We start from the raw sequence: 20,126 nt of genomic DNA, 5'->3' as shown, positions 1-20,126 counted from the left end.
TTCCACTGAGCTAACATCTTGAATAGTTATTAAATAGTCAGTGCCTTGAACATTGCCTGACACATGGCAAGTTCTCAGCAAATAGTTGTTAGATGAACATCTTAGTTGCCAGGGGGTGGTAGGGGGTGGTCATAAGCTCTGCCCAGCAGGGGTGGGTGTACAATGTGGTCAGGGAGGCAGATTTGTGCTCCTGTGATACTTGACACAAGGCAGCCTATGAGAGGAACTAGACTATAGCTTATTAATATGCTGTCAGAGTATAAAGATGGTAGAGATTGTGACTGCTACTTACGAGGAAAATCTAGAGTGGCGTCTTGGAGGAGGCAGAATCTGAGCGGAGTCTTGTGGTAAAAAATAAATGGAGAGAGACCCTTTAGGCATAGGTCAGTGAAAACCCAGAGGGGAGAGTGGGCAGAGTCAGAGTAATTAGACAGGTGTGGCTCTAACCTGGAGAAGTGGGTGGGGTCAAATTACAGAGGGCTTTGCCTGCCAGCCCGGTGACAGCTGGACTTCTCTCTTCACCTCTCTGTTGACTCCTGCACACAAAGGCTGGCCACCCTCTGTGGTACTACAGCAGCTGGCGATCTGGGTTTCTTGTCTTCCTGGGGACACTGGCACCCTGCCACCCCATATCTGCTGGGCAGGAGCACTGAGCACATGGGCTCGTTCCACCCTCTGAAAACCCTAGCCTGCAGGACCAAGGTAGGGCAGCCATGACAGCCAGTGCAGGGCTGAGGACAGATACAAGGGCGCCCCTTCACCCCTCTGCATGCACATGGAGGCCGGGAGGGCACCAGGAAGGAGACAAGCCAGAGCAAGTCCCTCATTAGAGGAAGCCCTCCTGGTGGAGTGTGGATAAGAGACCTCTCTGTGCACACTAATTACTCATTTCAGAAGAAACCAAAAGCTGGGGTTGATTAGCAAAGCCAAGGCAGGCCTGAGCAGTCTGGAACCATCAGCAGCCAGCCTCCCGCTGTCATTTATTTCCCTGTTCCAAAAACTCCCTTCCTGGCTCCCTTCTGCCTCCTTTTATGTTATAGAGTAATTTTGGTGGTTAGAGGTCCAGGATAACGTTGGAGAAGGAATAGAGAAATATGGAGAATGTATGCAAGGACAGTGGATACAATAAAATACATTCATTTTTAACGTGTATTCCATTTATAATATAATCTATTTTACTGAAATTTTGATTCTATAAAAAAAAGAAGAAAAAACTATCTGTAATCTTATGCCCAACACTCTAATGCCGTTGTTATTAAAATTTTAATGTATTTTCTTCCAGTATTTCCACCATGATTATACATTTATAAAATAAATTTTTATGGGATTGTAGTTGTACTATACATTCTCTCTTATATCTTGCTTTTTTCCACTTAACTTATTATTCCACATGTTGGAAATAAGTGAATAGATTTAACCCTGAATGATCTTTTCGGTAACCTAAGGAGGCCTTGGGCCTCCCGCAGTGCTTCAGTTTATCCAACGAGATGTGATATGTATCAACCAACTTCACAGACATAATTTGAGAAATTACTAACAGGAACCAAAAAACTTGAAAAAAAAACTTAAAGAAGCTGTGATAGGCAGAATAATGGCCCCCCAAAGATATCTGCATCCTAATCCCTGGAACTTATGAATATATTAGGTGATATGGCAGAGGGAAATTAAGGTTGCAGATGGCATTAAGGTTACTAACCAGATGGCCTTAAAACAGGGCAGTTATCCTCAATTATCAGGGCAGGCCTAGTATAATCACAGGGATCCTTAGAAGTAGAAGAATGAATCGAAAGAGAGAAGCAGAGAGATGGCAGCATGAGAAGGACTCAGCCCAACACTGCTGGCTTTGAATATGGAGGAAGGGGTCACAGGCCAAGGAATGCAGGCAGCCTCTAGAAACTGGAAAAAGCAAAGGAACAGATTCTTCCCTCGAGCCTCCAGAAAGCCCTGTAACACCTTGATTTTAGCCCAGTGAGACCCATTTCAAACTTCTGACCTCCAGAACTGTAAAATAACAAATTTGTATTGTTTAAAGCCACTAAGGGGGGAATTCCGTCAGTCTAGTGGTTAGGACTCGGCATTTTCACTCCGGTGGCCCAGGTTCAATCCCTGGTCAGGGAACTAAGATCCCACAAGCTGTGTGGCGTGGCCAAAAAATAATAATAAAAAAATAAAGCCACTAAGTGTGTGATAATCTACTACAGCAGCAATAGGCAACTAATACAAAGGCCAAGATCCGCTTTCAAACTGGAAGCAAAAATGTATCTAGATGTGCCAAATTCCGGATAAGGGATTTCCTAACTCTTCTTGGCAACTCCCTGCCCCATTGAGCAAGCGGCCCGGTAAACCTCCAGAACCAAGCAGGTGCTTCAGAAATGCCCCCTACTAAGAAACAGGGCATCGTCTCATCTGCACCAGGGCCACAGCATCTCAGAGGCTCGGTCTTATCACATTTAGAGGGGAGTCATTGGAAGCAAACATTTACAGGAGGAAATGAAGGTCCAGTTCATCCAGAAAAGGCCTTGGATCTAATGGCCCCATAGTCCAGGGTGTAACACAGTGCTTGGCACATAGGAGATGCTCAACAAATTTTTATTGCATGACCAAATAAAAAAATGGAGTGAGTGAAAGAACTTAAGTCATTTTGCATCCACTGAGCTCCCTACAACTCTCTCTCTCATGTCCTCCGGAAAAAGCCTCAAGATTTATGTGGGGCTGAGAGGCTTCCCTGGCGGTCCAGTGGTTAAGACTCTGTGCTCCCAGTGCAGGGGGCATGGGTTCGATCCCTGGTTGGGGAACTTAAGATCCCACAAGCCGCATGGCGTGGCCAAATTTTTAAAAAAAAAGATTTCTCTGGGGCTGAATTTTTCAGCAGGCTCTTATATAAACTGTCCAGACATCAAGGACCAGTTGATGCTCTGTGCTTGGATTCCAAGCATTTATTTAATTAACAAATTCTGAGAGAGTAGAGCCAATTGAATAATAAGCCATGCTTTCTTTTACTTGTTACCAAATTTATTTATTAGTTATCAATCTGCCTTATCCAACGCTTTTTCTCCAGTGCCTGGCAATGGAGTTGTTTGATGAGTGAATGAATTCCTAGATACCTGTTTCTCTCTCCCCAGCAAAGGAATTCCTTCATTTTATGGACTTTGACATTCCAGCCCTCTCTTTAGCTAAAGGGGAGTCTCCGGTGGTCCTCAATACTCAGTGATGGCTCTGGGCTGCCACTCGGTGGCACTTCCATCTCCTGAATTAATCAGAATGCAAGTAAACCGCAGCTTTGTGCAGCAGGGCAAGGACCCAAACCCTAAGGCGTTCCTCTCCTCCAACAAGCAGGTTTTATACCACCATCATATTTTCCTCTTTTCTTTCCTTTTTTTCTTTTTTTAAAACCATAAACCTTCCTTGGTAAATTCTGGCAGGATATGGCAAAGAAACTCAGGCCAGTGTCTTACTGATCTCACCTGAGAACGGTGATTACCTGGTGGGTGTGGAGACATTGACTAGAAAGTGGCATGAGGGAGCTTTCCGGGCTGATGAAAACGTTCTACATGTTGTTTTGTGTGCTGGTTACAAAGGTGTATCATTAAATTGTCAGATTTTATTAAATTGAATACTTAAGCTCTGTGCCTGTTATTCAGTATAAATTATGCCTCAGTTTTTTAAAAGTTTTAAAAGAGAAGGACTCAGATCACAATCAGTTCATCAGTCAGGAGCACTGTGATTGATTGGTGATGTCTGCCATGGACGCAGGGGATGGGGAGGGATGTCAACATAGGTAGCACGTTTGCTATTCTTGTGCTTAACTGATCATCCTTAGAGAGTTTCTGCCTCATTTAAGTAGTTATGATATTAACTTGTCCACTGTAAAGGATTATAATGAGATGAAAGTTATTTGTATAATATGAAGCTCTAGCCAAGTGTAAGATGTTATTATTCACATTTATTTCCCATGATGTCTTGCATAGTGACTTTGGCAGGTAGGTTCCCAGAACCTTCTCCCTGGCTGAAATGAAATGCAGCAGAGCCAGATATTTTCAAAATGCCATGCTCCCTGTGAACACGGACAAAGTTTGTCTGTCCCATTATTCATATTGCAGACATTGAATGCTGATGCTGATTTGTCGAGCTGCTTTCCCATTGCCATACAGGGCCACTTTTTAAGGTACTAAAATGATTTCCACAGGCTGAACTAAATGATGTGCTTTCTTTTGAGGCTCTTTATCCTTTTCTGATGCTCTATCTCAAGATGGGGTCTGGTATTTCTCATTTCTCCATCTCCTTCCAACTGCAAATCCGCAGGGGCCTTTCAGAGCTTTGCTCGGAGGGCTCTTGGTTTATGTCTGTTGGCCCGAGGCATCTGTTCCTGGTGCCTTCCGAAGTCTCCCGGATTATTGATGAGGATTGGGCTAGCCAGCCCGTATCACTGGGAGGCTCTGGGCTCAGCAGCCGTGCTGTTTCCTGACTGATGTCCCCACAGAGAGAGCAGGACAGAGCCTGGCAGCCGTATCTCCACTTCCGAAGGCAACCAGAGAGCCAGGGCCTACGGCAGATCCAGCCTGGGTATTCAGCCAAGAGATACCTCCGCAGCCTCTTGCGGACGTGGCCGCCTGACACCATATACAGGCTCCAATGTGCAGGTCAGTGGGGACACGGGAAGAGGTGCACCCTGAGCTGCCCTGCCTCACATTCTGGTGTGAGGGCGTGTTTTCCATCGAGGTCTGAAAGACCAGAATTTCAGGCCCAATATTGTGTTAAAGAGCTCAATCTTAGTAGCCCTCAAGCCTCCTTCTCACCTTTCGCTAGTTAGCTTCCCCCACATTTACGGAAGGGCTGCAGCCTGAATCTCGCCTCCACTCTAGCGTCTCTCCGCAGCCTCACACTCCGCATCCCAAGCAGAACGTGCTTCCCCAGCTTCCCCACGCAGAGACTCCAGATCCTCCAGTTCAATCCCTATCTTTTACAAGATAAGGAAAAAGACGCCCAAAGGGGCAAAGTAATTTGTCCGAGGTCATTCAGCCAAAAGCAGAGCTGAGACCAGAAGCCAGATGCTTCCCACACCCCCAGCGCCACACGCTTCCCAACATCCCCTGTTTCCCCTTCGAGGGGACCTCAGCTCTCCCAGGACATAGAAATGTTAGGCCTCCTCCTCAAAGATAGTGGCCCTGCAGCACAACCCACCCAGGACACACACCCTGCTGCTGAGCAGAGACCCCAAACGCACTCCGTAAAAGCTTAAACATAAAAACAGGCAATGGTTGGGAATTAGAGTTGCCAGATTTAGAGCCTATACACATACACACGCACAGAGACATGCACAAAAAACTGTTAAACTTGCAATATTTAGTACATATTCCTACTAAAAAAGTATTCATTGTTTATCTGAAATTCAGTTTTAACTGCACATCCCATATTTTACTTGGCAAACCTATCGGGGAAGAGAGGGGTGAGCAGTAGCACTTGCCAGTGCCTACCGGCTAGTTGCCATCTCTTCAGCACCAGCAAACAGACGGGGCCAGAGGGAGACTGACTTTCTTCTTGCTTTATAGGTTTACTTTGGGAAAGGAGAGAAAACAACTCTCTCCCCAATAGGTGATGACTTGAAGGAAAATGAGAGATGTGGGCTTGTCTAGTAAATGGTTTACCCTTCATGGCCAACTGCCATGGTTCCAGGCAGTTCCATTTAACTAATGCTTGTGAGAAAAAGCCTTTTAACCAGATATGTTTGTTGTTGGGTGGGGTGGAGGGCAGAGCAGGCCACTGCCCCATAGCCCAGGCCCAACATCCTCAAGGAGGAGAGCCTCTCTTAACATCAAAAAATGACCCTCTACCAAAGTCACGTGGCTTCAGTGTGTGGTTTAAGGAAAGGTCCATGTGTACGTGCATTCTTGCCCCTCTTGCCATAATTCCTCACCAAAGCCCCTCCTGAGACCCTCAAGCTGGAGGAACAATGATGATACTATGGTGTGAGATCACTGACCCAATGGACTCTGCCTTCACATCTCAGAACTCACCACATTTGTGACACTGGTATGTTCTCTGGTCCCATCTTTCCACTCCTATGATAATTCCTCCCTACCCTTCAGGCACACGTCTTCTACAAAGGCTTCTCTGACAAATCCAGCCAATGTTGAGCTCCTCATTTTCTGGCGTTATATAACATTGGCACTTGCGACCACACACGTGGAGCACAGGAGACGTTTGTCTTTCCAACGGACTATTAGTGCCTTTAAAAGAGCCCAGGTCCAATTTTTCTGTATCTACCCTACTGCCTAGTAGAGAGGTGGGACCATTGGTAAGCCCTCAATAAATACTTATAGAATGGATTGAAAATCATAGGGGTTAGAGAAGCAAGCAGGATACATCCAGAAGAAACCTTCAAATTTCCTCCCCAGGCAGAAGGAGCCTTTTACCCAACCCCAAAGAAGCAGCCATGTTTCTTCCATAAGAGGGACCCAGTTCCTGGGGATGGTGGAGTGGAAGAAGCATATGTGTGGCACAGGACCAGAGGCACCCAGGACACTAGATAGAGAACCCTTTATGGGTTCTATCTGATTTTTTAATCTCTCCCATCTTCTGATTGTCTTCCTTAACGGGCAATGTCCAAAGCTAAGACTAATGCAAGTGGGGAACCTTGTAGTTATGACCAAGACCTCTAGACTGGCAAACATTATTTCTACCAGTAACTCCTAACCTACTCATCAGGATACATCAAGGATTCTGTGCTGCTCCAGGAAAGTCAACTTAATGTACCACAGAACCTCAGGCCACAACAGGATCTTTCAGGTGTACCCCCCAAATACCACCTCCTGCCTGTCTTCCCTCCATTTTGGATTCAACAAGGAAAATCTTTTGAACAAGGTACGTGTTGATTTTATCAAACCAGATCTCAAATATTTGGATTTTTAACAGCTTAAGATGACGTTTTCCAAAATAAAGTCTAGGGATTCTGGGTTCCATTGTCCTCATCCATAAAATGAGGGAGTCAGTCTAGACCAGTACCATCCAACAGTACTTTCTGCAATGATGGAATGTTCTATCTATATATAGATGCCGTCCAATTCCAGTACAGTAGCCATCAGCCACATGTGGCTATTGAGCACTTGAAATGTAGGTAGTGTGACTGTGAAAATGAGTTTTAAAATTTTACTTGCTTTTAATTAATTAATTTACCCACTTTGCTAATGTGGGTCAACATCCCTGAAACCAGTTGATTCTGAGGCACTGTGGCCAGTGGCTACTGTATTGGACAGTGCATGTCTAGAGTCTAGATTTTAGATGATTTCTTACATCTTTCCCACTCTGACATTCTTTAACCTGTGGTTTTGTGGCAATATCATAAGAAAAAATATAGGCTTTGGAGCCAGAAATCTGGATTGCAGTGCCTCTTCTTTTTCTTACTAGATGTAAGATCTTGAGGAAATCACTCAACCTCTTTGAGCCTGTTTGCTCATCACTGTAATGGACATAATAAAGCCTACCTCGTTACTGCACAGAAAGTTATTGTGAGCTGTCTGTAAGCTGTTCAGTATTACTGAGCTCATACCTGTCAATATTATCCTTGGGAGCTTGAAGCATTAAAAGGGCCAGAGCTGCTTTGCTAAGGGAGATTAGGAAAGATGACTGGATAGCACTAATGGACAAAGAATAGGGTCTTGACTAGTAACAGAGTTTCTAAGAGAAGGAAAGCACAGGAGCCTAACACAATATAAAGTTAATTCTTCTGAAATGAAAAAAGAATTTTCCAGAGACAATAGTAATGCCTAACCAAGCCCCGTACTTGCAAAAGGATCTGGTCAAGATAAGTAGAGAATCCGATCTATCAAATGTAGTGGAGAAGAATGTGGCAAGTTCTCAGAGCCTGGTGCCATTGACGTGCCTGCCATTCACCTCCCTCGAGTCTTGACTCCAGGACCAAGGAATTTTGGTAATACCCTGGTCCAGTAGTTCATCTATGGGAAACATGCTGGTCAGGAAATTGTATTTCTCTTTGTAATTGCTACCCAGTTCTGTACATCAGTCTCTATGCACTTTGCTAATGTGGGTCAACATCCCTGAAACCAGTTGATTCTGAGGCACTGATGAGATCAAGTTTCTGGACCATCCATGTCCTAAGAGTAGTGAACTCACCCAGTCATGCTCCTGTATTGGAATCTTCTGCACTTCCTCAGGTGGCACCCCACTTAGCCATTGTCTAATGCCCTCTTGCTTTAAAACTTCTGTCTTCAATTAACATCCTTAGACTTCGATGCCCTAAGATCTAAAAATACTGGACAGTGGACTACAGTACTTCCATTCTGACAGTGGATCAACCCTGCACACCTAAGGAATTAAGTGACTTCCCTAATTGATGCCATGTATGGAGGAGTTGTCACAATCAGGCAGAAACAGAGAGGCAATATAAAATAGTGATTAACACATGGTTATTAGCACCAGATTCCAAGCCATGTGACCTCTCTGGGCCTCAGTTTCCTCATTTATAAAATGAAGATGACCGTACCCACCTTTACCTCCCAGGATTGGATGTGGGACTTAAATGGGATAATGCAATATCTGGCACATAGCAAGTGCTCAATAAATGTTAGTTATACACTTCCCTACCTTGTGTTTCTTAAGCATAATTGTAATGCCCAATTGCCCATGATCACAGGGACCAAAAACCAACTTGTAAAGAAGGAAAAATAGCTCAGAGACTATAACTTGAACCCTGACTGATGGTTTTATTGGTTTTAACTTTATCTCCCCTTGGCCTCCCTCTCCTTGCCAGACACGATTGGAGAAAGTAGCAAAAGTCCAGGCTGCACATCTCAGATTCCCCAACAATGTGATGCTGGCTAAGTCACTTATGCTTCGTGCATCCTTAGTATGCTCATCTGTAAAATGGGAGTAATGGTATCTGCATTCTACCCTCTCTGGGTTGTTGTAAAATATCATAGGAGGAGACAGAGGTAAAAAAGCTCTCTAAGAGCTCTAAATTCCTACCCCCATTCACACTATTTGGGTAGTCTGAATCCATATTTGAGATAGAGAGAGACCAAGTTGTGGTCTCCTTTCAACAGTTGAAACTTCCAATACCTTGCTTGCAAACCTGTTTCTGTTAATCATAGACAAATGAGCCAGAGATGACGTTTACAGAGAAAAATCTTGGTTTCCCTCGTGTAGATTGAGTCATATATTCAATATTACCTGGGATACAGCCAAAGGGAAGAATGCCTCTCTGTATCCTCCTACCCACAACACCCTGTCCCAATGTAGACAGTCTGCCACAAAAGACCATTCAGCAGGTGAGTGGCCACTTAGCCAGAGTTTCACTTCCTCTACCCTCAGAAATGCATTCAGCTCCCAGGTGAACCTAACCAGGAAGGATGTCCCTGAAGTCTGGCTTGACCCCAAAGAATCATTCTAGAACACACAGAAAGGTCTTTAGTGCTACATCCTATAAGAAGTTGAGGCCTTCTTGGGGGCAAGCCTAACGTGGCCCTGGGCCACCTGAGATCGAGGGGTTCCCTGGGTCACTAATACCTCAGCAGTGCCCCCTGAATCTAAGCCTAAGTCTGCATCTGCCCCACCAACACTCTCAGCATCAGCTCAGACCCAAAGTAGCCTTCAGGAGCCAATGGGCAGAGGAAGGGGACTGCACGGAGGGAGTAGCCCCGCAAGCAGGCACTTGGCCCTTGACCCAGTGACACCAAGGATAAGATGACGTAGGGAATGACGAGCGTTGTGGGGGGTAGGCGGATAGTGAGGCTGGCTGGGAGCCTCCAGAAGCCCAGCACTCCAACATACACGGAGCCCCTGAGGGCTTCCAGAGCCCCTGGTTGAAAGACAACCCCACATTGTTCCACGGAGCTACAAGCAGAGAGTGGAGGTGTTCTAAAGCAGCTCCAAACAAGAAAGGTTTGCCAGACTGTTTCAGCAATAAATCTACCTTGAGTAAGTGATGAAAATAGCTGCAGGACCCTTTAAAACATCGATGAAAGATTTGTTAACTATGCTGGAGTCATCTGTTGACTCAGATCCTTCCTGAGGGTTGCATAGACAGGGTAAGTGCAGATTGCTGAGTAGTACATTTGTCTGAGTTTTTCCACAAGTAAATAACCAGCAGACAGCCCAGGAAACCAAGTGCTTCAGACTGAGCACCTCAGTGACAACACAGCAGGGCTGCAGGTCACCCCACCATCATCACAGCTCTGTTATCCCCTAGCCCCTCACAGTTGACACAGGGTTGTCACATTCATGATCTTATTTGAGCTCCAGACAACCCTGCAAGGAAGCGAGAGCAAGAAATCAGTATCCCCATTTTATAGATGAGGAAACTCAGTCCAGAAATGAAGACTCAACCTTGAGCCTCCCAACTCCCAAAGCAATTCTGTTCCATTGACCTTGCTGCCCCTTCCATGGAGGCACTAACAGAAATACAGAAATAAGGAGGGAGGAGGAACAAGGGCCTTGATCAACACTTTTGCTCAGAAAAGCAAAAAAGGAGGCAGTGTGGAAGCAGTTAACAGCATACCATCTGTGGGCTTGTGAAGTTGATCCACTGTTCACCTTTGCAGGTCAGCAGGGCCTGGATGAAGGGGACGCTGGGGCTGGTGGACACGTGGACCAGGGCTCTGTAGCCAAGAACCATGGCAGCCAGGGGACTCGCTTGCCACCACTCAGGAAGCATCCCTGGCAAGCAGATGAAACCCAGGCAGAGGTACCATTTCTAATGGGGTCCCCCCTGTCATTGTTCTTCTTGATTTTAGAGGTGATGCTCCCTCCCGTCACCATTTCTTAGGGTCCTCCAGAGAAGAGAAGAGTACTTTGAGCCTATTGACCCCGGTTTCCAAAGTGTCACCTGTGGAATCCTAGCATTTCCCGATGCTCTATGAAAAAAAAAAAAAAAAGGGTTTCATGGCCAAATACAGTTGGGAAATGCTGCACACCATATCCTCCTCCCGGAGGGTCACAGTGCACATTTGACCATATCGAGAAGTTCCATACGTAAAGTAGCTGGTTTAACTTTAACTCATGGTTTTCCAAATGTACTTAACCACACTACAGGCTTCACCCGATCTAGGCATCTCTACTTCTCTAGAAACTAGAGCTTTTGGCCTTAGAGTTGGAAAAGCCTTGTTTTGAGTCCTGTGTTTTGCTAGCTATGGTGAGTTTGTCCAGGAAGCTTAACTAACTTTGAGCCTGAATTACCACTTCTGTAAAATGGAGCTGTTATCATACACACCTCTCAAGGTTGCTATGAGGATTAAATAAATTAAAATGTAAAAATGCTTTCTAAACTCTAAGGCACACACACGTGTGTGTGTGTGTGTGTACAAGACAACAGTGGTGGAAAGAAACATAGACAACACGTGCTCCTACCTTGAATAAACATGTATGACTTACAAGAAGGTCATATGCAGATGAGACAGGGAAGGGGGAGAAGAGAAGTACCACCTAGTGGGAGAGAAGAAAGAGACGTTTTATGATGGATAAAGACAATGATACCAGCATCAATATACTTAATGCCACAGAACTATACACTTAAAAATGGTGAAAATGATACATTTTATGTTTTGATTATTTTACTACAATAAAAAAAAGAACTTTGCCAAAAAGGAAAGACAATGATACTAGCGCTACATTTTGATTTCTAATTTTTTTGCAAGAAAGCATTATATGTCGGGCATGGTTAAATGTCATTCTTTCTATCACCAATAATAAAATGTTTTGTTGTAATAAACAGCATTAGAGATCTTGCCTTTATAACCATGTTTTTCTTCCCAAGTTGCTAAGGAGATTTCATCCTTGGAACCACAAGTCTAGCCACAAGGTCTGACTGTTAGAGGAAGCTGCTCTGTTCCTTTACAAAACCTATTTTCAGGAATGCGTATCTGTCGTTCCCTAGGACACATCAAAAGAGAATCACCGTTGCATCCATGCTTCAAAGGAAAGCCACCAAGAAAAAACACAGCAAACCTCCAGGAGAGCCCTTGGGCATGCCCGCATCAATCATCCTTGGCTGCTGCGTGACACATCCCACACGACGTTCTATGGAGGCGCCTTCCCCACTAGAAAGGCAGATCTCAGTGGTAAGAAGCCAAATGCCTTGCTTGTTGATCTGGGTAAACCTGATCCTTCAGAGAACACCGAGGCACGCTGAGTGTCACTTCCTCATGCCACTTACCTTAGGCAATAACCACCAAAGTCCAGCTGGAGGCAGGAATGAAACTAGTCCTCAACCGCACACATTCCGCAATCAGACTGCCTGCACTCAAATTACCCCCACTTACTAACTGTGACCTTGGGCAAGTTATTTAATCTTACTGAGGCTCCGTTTCCCCATCTGTAGAATGGGAATAATAATACCACCATAAGGCTATTATGGGGATTCAGTTAATGCATATAAAATATGTTACATGATTCTTGTCCCATAGTTAGCACTTAGTACATAGTAACTATTATGATGATCATTATATTTATTTATTTATTTATTTGTTGGCTATGTTGGGTCTTCAATGCTGTACACGGGCTTTATCTAGTTGTGGTGAGCGGGGGCTACTCTTCATTGTAGTGCGCAGGCTGCTCATTGTGGTGGCTTCTCTTGTTGCAGAGCATGCGCTCTAGGCTCATGGGCTTCAGTAGTTGCAGCACACAGGCTCAATAGTTGTGGCACACAGGCTTAGTTGCTCCACGGCACGTGGAATATTCCTGGAGCAGGGATCGAACCCGTGTCCCCTGCATTGGCAGGCGGATTCTTAACCACTGCGCCACCAGGGAAGTCCTGTGATCATTATTATTCTCCCCATCACCTGATGCAGCCAGCCAGAGCCCAACCCAGATAATGAGATTAGGGGTCCCTGAAGCTGCCTCAGCCAAAGCCATGGCTGTCTGGGTGCCCCGGCACTCTCTTTGCCTCTCTTCCCATCAACCCAAAAGTGATAAAAGTTGAAAATCAACTGTCCATCCCCACACCAGCAACTAATAAGTTCTCATTCCCATCCTGTTTTTACAGACAAACAAGGGAATATGAAAATCCACCAGGGCAGAAGCGGCCACTCGTTACAGGAGCCTCCTGCTGAAAGATGTCTTTTCCCTCCTGTAGCATCTGCCACTGGCTCAGAAAAAAACACATCTGGGGAAGTGAAGAAGAAAAAGGTTGTGTGTGTGCATGTGTGTGTGTGCACATGGGCTTAAAAGATTAATCTCAATCTAGGAAGGAGGTGACTCAAAGGGATGTCTCAGAGAAACTGGCCTTACTTACCTCTGAGCTCACAGTGTGGAGCTGCACTAAAGCCGTAGGAATTTATTAAATGTTGAAAATAATGAAGTACAAGGAATTTCAGCTATCCCCCGATTAAAGCATTATGATGTTACCACACTCTCTGGTGGCAATAGAACCCTTTTTTCTGTTGAGGGGCCAAGGATTATCTGTAAGCGTGTAAGGACAGAATTTGAGTTCGTAAGCAGCTGACCCACTTCAAACTCAGAATGCTGGAACCCGGCAATGGTTTTGCTTAATTGAGGGTCTGTCACCTTTGAAAATGCAGGATAAATTTTTCAGGTTTATCAACCCTTTCAGAAGTCAAGTGCACCTTCCTTAAAGATGTCCTTATCTGCTGTCTCTGGCCTGGTCCTGCCTTGCAATTCTGTGTGGGGCTTCGGTGGCTGGGAGGTACCCGTGCTGAGTGGGAATGAGCAGGGGCTCCAGAATGTTCTGCCTGTGGCAGCTGCGTGACTAGAGCCAGTGGCTCCCCACTCTGAGCTATAGTGACCTCCTCTGTGCACACCCATCATAACGCCAGCTTCACAGGGCTGATGGAAGGATGAAAGGAGATGAAGCATTTATGTGAAAGTATCTTGTGTCCGATTGGGAACAATAGCAACGTTAGTTTATGGTGGGGATTCGTGCCATCTGAAGTGGCCCTGAGGAGCCATGGGCACACCAGGCAGTCCTGGTGCCAGTGAGGGAGGTCATTTTCAGTCTGTTCAGGATTTTCTCAGATTTCCCATGTCTAAGCGGATCTGAACCTTCCCATTCATACCAGAAGGGCCTCTGCCTTCCCAAGTTCCTTTGAACCAGGAGTAAACAGCAGGCCTGACCTGCCAGGGTCACTCAGGCCTAAAGAAAGCCCTCAATCTCACACCCAGGTCAGCCCAGAACAGAGCCAGGCTCAGAGGACGGGAATCTCTTCCTTCAACCCATGTATACGATTTAGCAGAGGAAAGCAATATTTTCCACTATATTAAAACTCTATAAATTTTTAACTACAATAGAGAAATTAAGGCTTGGCTTGTCAGCCATACCTCACACAAACCATTTGAGTTTCCACATGGCTTTCCCAGTGCAAACCTTGTCAAACAAAATACACAAGGTCAGTATTCAGAAAAGGGCAGTTGGTGGGCAGCTGGCACCTGGATGGTGGAGGTCTCCAGGAACATAAAGATCTTATGTGCATGTGTTAGGTTAATCATTTTCTTAATGTCTCAAAATTATACATATTACTCTGAGTATATTTGGGTGAAATTTCCTTCCTCATTCAACTCTAAACACGTAGGATGCTTGTGTGTGTTTCTGATCTTTTTTTCTTTTTGAACACGAAAAAGTGAGAAACGTTTTTATTTTTCCTCCTGTGAAATTGAACTCCCTGAAACCCAGCACACATACATTTCATAGAGTCAAGTTCATATGTTAAAAGCTGCAAACTAAAAGGAGAAATTTTCAGCAACTTCTGAATAATTGGAAACAGGAGGCTCTAAGTACTACCCCTACCGCCTCTCTCGCTGTCTCTGTATACACACACACACACACACACACACACACACACACACACGTTTTGGGGGTTTGGGGACATAAAAAAACTGGGTTAAAGTTGTGGCTGATTCTGACACACAGTGATTTTTTTTCTAGCTATGTTCAGATTACAGGCATGAGGAGACACCTAGGTATTCTGCTAGTGGCAAGACTGGGTATTAAACCCTAATGAAAGAAGAGTCTTCTCTCAAAGAAATACCATAGAAATAAGCCTAGTTGCAAACGCTACTGTTACTACACACAATTAGCTCATGTAATCCTCATGGCAACTTATGTGGCGGGCAGTATGATTACCCCCATTTTACAGAGGAAGAAATTGAGGCTTAAGAGAGATTACATGAGGTAAGAAAATATAAATATGTACTTCTATTTTCTGCCCTTTCTTACTTAAAAGTTTGCACAGTCCACAATCTGAACCTCACTTTTTTCCCTTAACGACGCAAGCCAAGACGTCTTCTCCAGACATGGAAATCTCAGCTCTATCATTTCAATCCAGCACAGTTTCCCAACTGCAAGAGAAAGACAGACTATATTTTCTCACAAAGGCTCTTGAATTTACCACATTTACACTTCTCAGAGCAATCAGAGGCTGGGTTAATGGGCGCATAACCAAGTCCCCATGAAGCAAAGCAGCCCCACTCTAGTGAGTTGACCGGCTTTCAGGTTACCTCGCCCTGGCTACAGAAGCGACATCCCTCCCAGCAGCTTCTGATGCCGGAAACTCAATTAGATACAATGTCATTTATCCCTTGCAGGATTTAGACACCTGCCATATTGGGGTGTGTTTGTTTTCACATTTCCTCCAGGCACCAAAAGCTTTGAAATTACCTCCTATCTCAGAAGAACCACCCAGAGCCCTGGATCCCCTGAGGAGTCAACTTAAAGTCAATGAGCCCCCATCAGAGCTCTTCATCTTCCCCGCGGAGATTCATTTCCATACCCAACACCCCCCAAGAGGAAAGGCACAAAGAAGAGGTAGGTCCCTGTGAATGCGTCTCCTGAGGGAACCAGACAGGCCAGCAAGGATTGGGGTGTGGGTCCCACTAATGCAACCCTCTTCTAAATCACAGCTGACCCTATTCAGGGTCACCCCTTTGAGAGAACTCTTTTTAAAAGAAGGAAAAAGGATAAATCTACAAGTAGGTCTTTCCTGGTCCTGTTCAACTCAATTTTTAAAATATTTATTGAGTCCTTCATCAAGCAGAGCATTTCGCTAAACTGTGGAGGAAAACGGAAGTCAGCCATACATACAAAGAAGTCCAGTGCACCATAGATGTTATAAAGGTGCAAGACTTTTCAGCCAGATTACAACAAATAAATGCAATATATAAAACAGGACAACTGAAATTAAAATTGAAAAAATAAAAAACCTGGCTAAAAGAGTAGAGATATAGATATTATCACACATCTGGGATGAATTCACTGCTTTTGGTAAGTGCTGGATTTAGATGAGTTACCTGGAGGCCATGATAAAAAGGATATTTGGATCTTTGGATCTTTGTTTTATAAAAGAAACATAAAAGTTTGTCTGAAGAGCCATTTTCCTGATTTTTTAAAATGTATTTTATTGAAGTATAGTTGATTTACATTGTGTTAATTTCTACTGTACAGCAAGTGATTCAGTTATACATATATATACATTCTTTTTCATATTATTTTCCATTATGGTTTATCACAGGATATTGACTATAGTCCCCTGTGCTATACAGTAGGACCTTGTTTATCCATTCTATATATAATAGTTTGCATCTGCTAATCCCAAACCCCCAATCCATCCCTACCCATGCCCCCTCCCTCTTGGCAACCACAAGTCTATTCTCTATGTCTGTGAGTCTGTTCCATTGTGCTGATTTTGAATTAGGTAACATTATTAAGTAACATAAGATGATTTCTACAATCCTTGTCAGGGCACAGATGTTGAGCTTCTAAGCAAAGTGCTAAGAAACTACAGGTAAGGGAGAGATCAATTCCAACTGGGACTTAGAAAGGCTTTTTGAAAGAGGCTTCTGAGTGACTGCTCAGCTCACCCTGCACCACAAGGAGAAATTCTTTCTGACCTTCCCAAATCATTCCACAGCGCCCTGGCCTAAGACACTTCTTTCCCCTGGGACTCCTCTGGCCAGCTGGCAGCAAAGGGCAACTCTATAAAGAGCTGACTCCAATTTTGAAGAAGTCCTGGTTCTGAACTTTGTAGAAACTGCAGCAAAAAATCCCACTGATTTCTCAGTTTTTGCTCTATGACTGTTTGGAATTCTCACTTTGAAGAAAAATGTCTAACTGTTAAGCTTAAAAGACCAATCAGTGGAAGGGGGCATAAGGGAACTTTCTAAGGGAATGAAAATATTCTAAATCTTGGTTGGTTGCATGGATATGTACATTTGTCAAAACTCATTGAACTGTACACCTAAGATCGGCACATTTCACTGTATGTGGATTTTACCTTTCCAAAAAATTGCTTAGCTCCTTACAAACAAAAATCCACAGTATTACAGTATGTTTTAATGTAGGTTTTTTTTATTATGCAAGTATGACGAGGCCAATAGATCAGGAGACAATTGCCAGTGAAAAGACAGTCTGTTGCTCACAGTTCCCAAGAGGAGAGGGCAGGCCATGCCCCTCAGGGCCACATGGAGAAGAACCAGGGTCAGTTAGGAGGCAGAAGGGGTGGGGGTGGGGGCGGGAACGGGCAAGGGTCTTTACTGCACTTCTGGCGGGAAGGAATAGGCAAGGCAGGGCGAGCAGGCTAGGTAGGTTTGGGACGGCTAGTTTGGGTAGTTTGGGCAGGCTGTGTGCATCAGGGCTTTCCCTGGTTGTCTGGTACCTGGCCCTGGAGTCATTAGGGCAGGGGGATAGTGGCCTGGAAGTGTAAGAGCTGGATAAAGGAGGTCTTGGCTGGGGAGAGGGGGGAGGGGCTCTAGATTGATTGGTTTCCATATGAAATGTGCCCTTGCAGGTGGTCCTTTACTGTCTCTAGGAACTGGCTGGCCCTGGAAGGGACAGTCTCCCCAGGGTCAGTAAGGTCCCAGATGTCAAAACACAAGATAAAAAAGACATGCTTACTGGTTCACTTTGCTGTACACCTGAAACTGACACAATATCGTAAATCAACTATACTCCAATTTAAAAAAAGAGAGAGAGATGCTTAATACACACAAAGACAGGACTATTGGCAGGGTTCAGTTAAATCCCGATTATCTTCCATGATGACCCTGGAAGGAAGGTCACTAGGCCATCATGGACCAGATTCTTAAACCTATTAGATCCACTGAGCTTGCCAACACACCGCCAAATGAAACATAAGAGTAAACTACAGAGAAAGGGAATCCATTAAGTTCTTCCTTCTTGTGTATGTCAGTGAGGACTCTTTCAGTAACAGGTATCAGAAGCCTAACTCAAACTCTCTTAAGCAAAAAAAGAAATGCACTTGCTCATGTAATTGGATAGTGCAAGGATCAGCCAACTCCAGGCTCAACTGGATCCAGGCCTCAGAAAATGTCCTCTGGACACTATCTATCTCGGTCTCTCAGCTCTGTCAGCCTTTCCTCTCAAGCAGGTTGTCCCCATGTGCTGATAAAGGTGGTGGTAAAGGTGCAATTCCATGATGACCTGTTAATCCCAGTAGAAAGGATATACCTCTTAAAAGCTCTTGCAAAAAGTACCAAAAGTGCCTCCGATTGGCCAGGCTTGGGCTCTGGGCCCACCCTGGGCCTAATCACAGTGGCTGAGGAATGAGGTGCTCTCAACAGCTGGGCTTCAGTCACATGCCCATCCCTGGAGTCAGGGAACGGACCATCCAAACCACACGGTGTGAGTGACAGAGATGGGTCCCTACAAAGAGACAGCTGGCAAAAACCACAGATGTCTGCTGCAACTTGGCTTTCTCTTTGTCTCCTAGGTGCTCCACACCCTGAGTCTGCACCAGAAACGGAAGAAGAGTCGAGGCCTTTATGGAGGCCTCCCCTGAAGCAGGCATCCCTGAAAAGGCCAAGGGAGTTAACAGTGCATCTCCCAGTGGACACAGGCAGGGACACACTCTCACCTCAAGGTAGCTATTCCTTCCCTCCAGCATCCTACAGGGATCTCACTCCAAAGGGAAGCAGGGCAAGACACATCAGGGTTCTCAGCGGTGGAAAAGGAGCCTAGAAGGGAGGCAGCTCCTCACCGGCCACTTGAAGACGGCTTCTGCTCAGGCAGCAGCTGCCTTAACCAAAGTGCTGCAGTGAAACCAACTTCATGTCTAGCTCACAAGTTAGTTACTCACTAAATCAAACCCTTACCAGTATATTCCGATTGCAGATGTGAAACAGCACTGAACTTACTAAACATTTGCTGCACACTCTATAGTTTCTCCTATGTTTCTAACCAATGAAATTTCATTCTAATATAGTTAAGAATATGTGTTTATTCATGAAAAGTTCATAATATCAATAAAAGTCTTCACTGAGGTTTTTCAAAACATTACATGAACATCTGAAGTTATACATATGAGTGCATCGAAGTATATATTTTTATGTGTTGATAGGTTGGAAATAATGGGCCATATTTAGAAAGCTCTACATTTTCAGAAAACTGAACCTCCTTACCCAAGGGCAGGATGACAGTATCACAAATGCCAGGTGATCCCTGACTGGTGGTGATCAGAAGAAGTAGAAGAATGAACATTCATGTTTAAGGAGTTCTTCCTCCACGACAGGCACTGTTCTCAGTTTTTAACACATCTTATCTCATTTACTCCTCACAACAGTCCTACCCTCATTTCACAGATCAGAAATCTGAAGCCCTGGGAGATGAGTAACTTGTTTGAGGTCACACAATTACAGGTGGCCTCGCTGGGCTTGGAGCTGAGGCCTTCCGGTGCCACAATCTGTGCTCTTATTCACTATACTGTACTGCCTCTCAAAATAAACAAAACAATGAACCCAGGTCAGGACGTTTTTGAGACATTTCAGTTCTGAGAATGTCCTTTGATTACTGAGGCAGGGACTTATTTATATCTCTTTTCTTTAATATAAATTTATTTATTGGCTGCACTGGGTCTTCGTTGCTGTGGGCAGGCTTTCTCTAGTTGTGGAGGTGGGGGCTACTCTTCCTTGTGGTGCAAGGACTTATCATTGCGTGGCTTCTCTTGTTGCAGAGCATGGGCTCTAGGTGCGTGGGCTTCAGTAGTTGTGGCATGCAGGCTCAACAGCTGTGGTTCATGGCCTCTAGAGCACAGGCTCAGTAATTGTGGCACACGGGCGTAGTTGCTCCATGGCATGTGGGATCTTCCTGGACCAGGGCTCGAACCCATGTCCTCTGCATTGGCAGGTGGATTCTTAACCACTGCCCCACC

At 44.8% G+C, this 20,126-nt stretch overlaps 1 protein-coding gene across 1 annotated transcript in view; it reads left to right on the top strand.

Annotated features, from left to right (window-relative positions):
* The window catches only part of KIAA2012 (KIAA2012 ortholog), a 110,856-nt gene that overhangs the window by 9,924 nt on the left and 80,806 nt on the right, over nt 1–20,126 (top strand). Inside the window, exons 3-9 of the mRNA XM_057746567.1 lie at nt 4,481–4,640; nt 6,706–6,861; nt 10,557–10,699; nt 11,888–12,071; nt 12,995–13,137; nt 15,601–15,769; nt 18,690–18,839. Coding sequence (XP_057602550.1) covers nt 4,481–4,640; nt 6,706–6,861; nt 10,557–10,699; nt 11,888–12,071; nt 12,995–13,137; nt 15,601–15,769; nt 18,690–18,839 — 1,105 coding nt within the window. The remainder of the gene's footprint in view (nt 1–4,480; nt 4,641–6,705; nt 6,862–10,556; nt 10,700–11,887; nt 12,072–12,994; nt 13,138–15,600; nt 15,770–18,689; nt 18,840–20,126) is intronic.

Source organism: Hippopotamus amphibius, chromosome 8 (assembly GCF_030028045.1).
Source record: "Hippopotamus amphibius kiboko isolate mHipAmp2 chromosome 8, mHipAmp2.hap2, whole genome shotgun sequence".
NCBI classification, from domain to species: Eukaryota; Metazoa; Chordata; class Mammalia; order Artiodactyla; family Hippopotamidae; genus Hippopotamus; species Hippopotamus amphibius.
Note: the sequence above shows the minus strand (reverse complement) of the source record. Positions and strands in the feature narration are given on the sequence as shown.